This window comes from Trypanosoma theileri, assembly GCF_002087225.1.
Source record: "Trypanosoma theileri isolate Edinburgh chromosome Unknown TM35_Tth_6_V1, whole genome shotgun sequence".
In the NCBI taxonomy this organism is placed as follows: domain Eukaryota; phylum Euglenozoa; class Kinetoplastea; order Trypanosomatida; family Trypanosomatidae; genus Trypanosoma; species Trypanosoma theileri.
This window is the reverse complement of record NW_021639848.1, coordinates 454,667-457,162: the sequence shown is the minus strand read 5'-3', so window position 1 is coordinate 457,162 and position 2,496 is coordinate 454,667. Positions and strand designations below refer to the sequence as shown.

Below are 2,496 nucleotides of genomic sequence, written 5' to 3'. Positions count from 1 at the left end.
GGGTTTTGCCCTTTTCTTTTTTTTTTTTTATCCCTCACCCCAAGAAGGGAGAGGAGGAGAGAACACGACCCCACAACCCAAGGCGGGCGGCCAACTTGTCACAGCGCCTTGTGCGCAACAAGAAAAAGATGGGTGGGGTGGCTGCTCCCTGGGGTGTTTCACTTATAAAATGAGTGGGGTTGGGCATAGTGGAAAACTCTTTGCTTTCCCCACTTCAACGCTGAGTAAGATGGGTTTGAAAGGCATTGCGCAAAGATGATCCTTCCCCGTTCCCCTCATGACATGGTGTGTCCATTCAACCGCACCTTTTACTCGGTGACACGCGGCGCCATGAAAAATGAACATGAGGGTGAGTCCTTCCTTCCCTATGATGGAGGCAAATTCTGCTATGGTGACGTGTTAAGGCGTCCCGCTACTGCCATGTGTGGTGTGAAAAGGAAACCCATGGGAAATGCAGAAAAGAGAAAGCAAGTACAATAAGAAAACTTTCCCCCATAAGAACATTTTCCCCCATAAGAACACATTCCCCATAAGAACATTTCGCCCCATAAGAACATTCCCCCATAAGAAAACACTTCGCCCCATAGGTATTTTGGTTTGTTGGGACCCCACCACAACAATGTGTGAGGTATGTTTGGCTTTTCCCTGGGAGATGGAAGTGCGTAAGCTGGGCGCCGCGATTGGACAGCCCTCATTGCCAAAGGCGAGCCGTGGTTCACTTCAGAGGTCCTCGGCACCCACCCCAAGATGTTGGCAAAAAAAAAAGTTGAGGGGGGTACGGCACCCCGGGTTCCAGCGCCATAACGGATCGCCGTACTAACGAGGCCTGTGGCCGCTTAACTTCACAAATCGGACGGGATATGGTGCATTCGGCCAAGTATGGTCGTACCCGATATACCCGCAATAGAACATATTATGCCCCCGGGGGTGCCCTTCCCAGCCCCACCTCCAGGGGTGAATTTTCAGTTTTGCGAGTGCCGTGCGTTTCCCGCCTCCGTGCTCTACTGGGCCTCGTTACGGTGGTATTGGGGCACATTTTCGCACACAAGCTAACCCTTGTAGGTGTTGGTTGTTCCGGTGTTTTGGGTTGTGCCGGCCTGGTGGCGTCGTTGCCGTCGTCTGTCACAACTTTGGCTGGCTGGTGGTGCCGGGGTGGGGTGGCGGTTTTCTGGTCGAAGCAGGCGGCCTCTAGAATAGTTGCGCCTCTGCTATTTTGGTGTTCTATTGGTTTTTATTCTTCTTTTGGTCGTTCGTAGCCTCTGTGTCGTTGTGCTGCTCCGCCTTGGTGGGGTTAGGCGGTGCCCCTGGCCGTCTCGGACTTGCCCGTGTGGCGGGGTTGGACCCCCACCCCTGTATTTTTTTTTGGGGTGCCAGGCGCGCCATCTGGTTTTTGCCGTCGTGATTTGTGTTTTCTACATGTACTGGATGTGGTTGCACTTTTGTTTGCGGCGCCGGGCGTTGCGCTCTGGCTGCGGGCCTCTGCCTCCCATGGGGTGGTGTGTTTCCTTTTTTTTTTATTGGTAATGGTGTGGGAAGAAGAGGGGGTGAACCGGCATTCTGAGGTAAAAATAAAATAATAATAATAAGGATAAATAAAGAGGTAATATGTGTGTGAGAGAGTAATTGTGTATTGATTCTGTTTGTAAAGTTTGACACGGTTCAGTAGAAAAACAAATTAAAAACAAATGATCATTGACAGCGTTGCGTAAAATCTCAATATACAAAGTTTAATATAAAAAAAACAAAAAAACAAAACAAAGCATCTCACCTGAATTTTATACACATATACAGGCTACGTGGTTGGGTTTGTTTACATGTAATTCAAAACAATTCACTTTTCTTATACATCATATCTCTCCTCATTTAACTTGATATTTGGAAGGAAAGGTTATTTTCGAAATCTCTTTCAGTTAACTCCACTGCTGCTACCCATGAGGGGTGTGAATGGTGGAAAGAGGGATTTGCCACCAGTGTAGAATACAAAAATTAATATTAAAAAATCATGAGAGTCTGGTTAGCGGACATATATTTTTTTCCTTTTTTACTTTCTCTACGAATAACAACAACATCAATGGGAAAAGTTACCCGAGTGAAGTATATAAAATCAAAGTTGTTTTTTCAGAAGTATAGAGTACCAAAAATAATACCCAAGGTACCAAGAGAAAGAAAAGAGCTGCTTCCATTATTGGCAGTGGTGTTGGAAAATGATCAGAGCATTTTATTTTTTGTTTTCTTCTCTTTGGGAAACCGTTTATGCTTATTATGCGTATATACAGTTGAGATATTTCTCTTACATGCGTTTTTTCGGAAGGTGTGCTACATCAAAGTGTGCACTACTCGGGTCCGCACAGGGATCTCGCAACTCTTTAAAATTCTTTTGCCGTCTCTCTTCCTCCAGCCGTAGTTGTTCTCCCAGTCTCTGTTGCTGTCGCGATGTGCTTTTCATGTTACTTACCATGATGTCCAACATGCGGTGAATATCAGCTGCCCCTTCTC

General features: G+C 46.4%; 3 protein-coding genes across 3 annotated transcripts; all 3 read left to right on the top strand.

The window, feature by feature from the left end:
* Positions 1-451: 451 nt before the first annotated feature.
* On the top strand, positions 452-820 carry TM35_000062790 (uncharacterized protein; the record flags this gene model as incomplete). The annotated part of the gene is made up of 1 exon (XM_029023316.1): positions 452-820. The coding sequence occupies one exon, from the start codon at positions 452-454 to the stop codon at positions 818-820; it is 369 nt and encodes a 122-aa protein (XP_028885340.1).
* A 40-nt stretch (positions 821-860) lies between these two features.
* Positions 861-1,256, top strand: TM35_000062780 (uncharacterized protein; the record flags this gene model as incomplete). The annotated part of the gene is made up of 1 exon (XM_029023315.1): positions 861-1,256. The coding sequence occupies one exon, from the start codon at positions 861-863 to the stop codon at positions 1,254-1,256; it is 396 nt and encodes a 131-aa protein (XP_028885339.1).
* Positions 1,257-2,071: 815 nt separating this feature from the next.
* On the top strand, positions 2,072-2,404 carry TM35_000062770 (uncharacterized protein; the record flags this gene model as incomplete). The annotated part of the gene is made up of 1 exon (XM_029023314.1): positions 2,072-2,404. The coding sequence occupies one exon, from the start codon at positions 2,072-2,074 to the stop codon at positions 2,402-2,404; it is 333 nt and encodes a 110-aa protein (XP_028885338.1).
* Between the last annotated feature and the right edge of the window lie 92 nt (positions 2,405-2,496).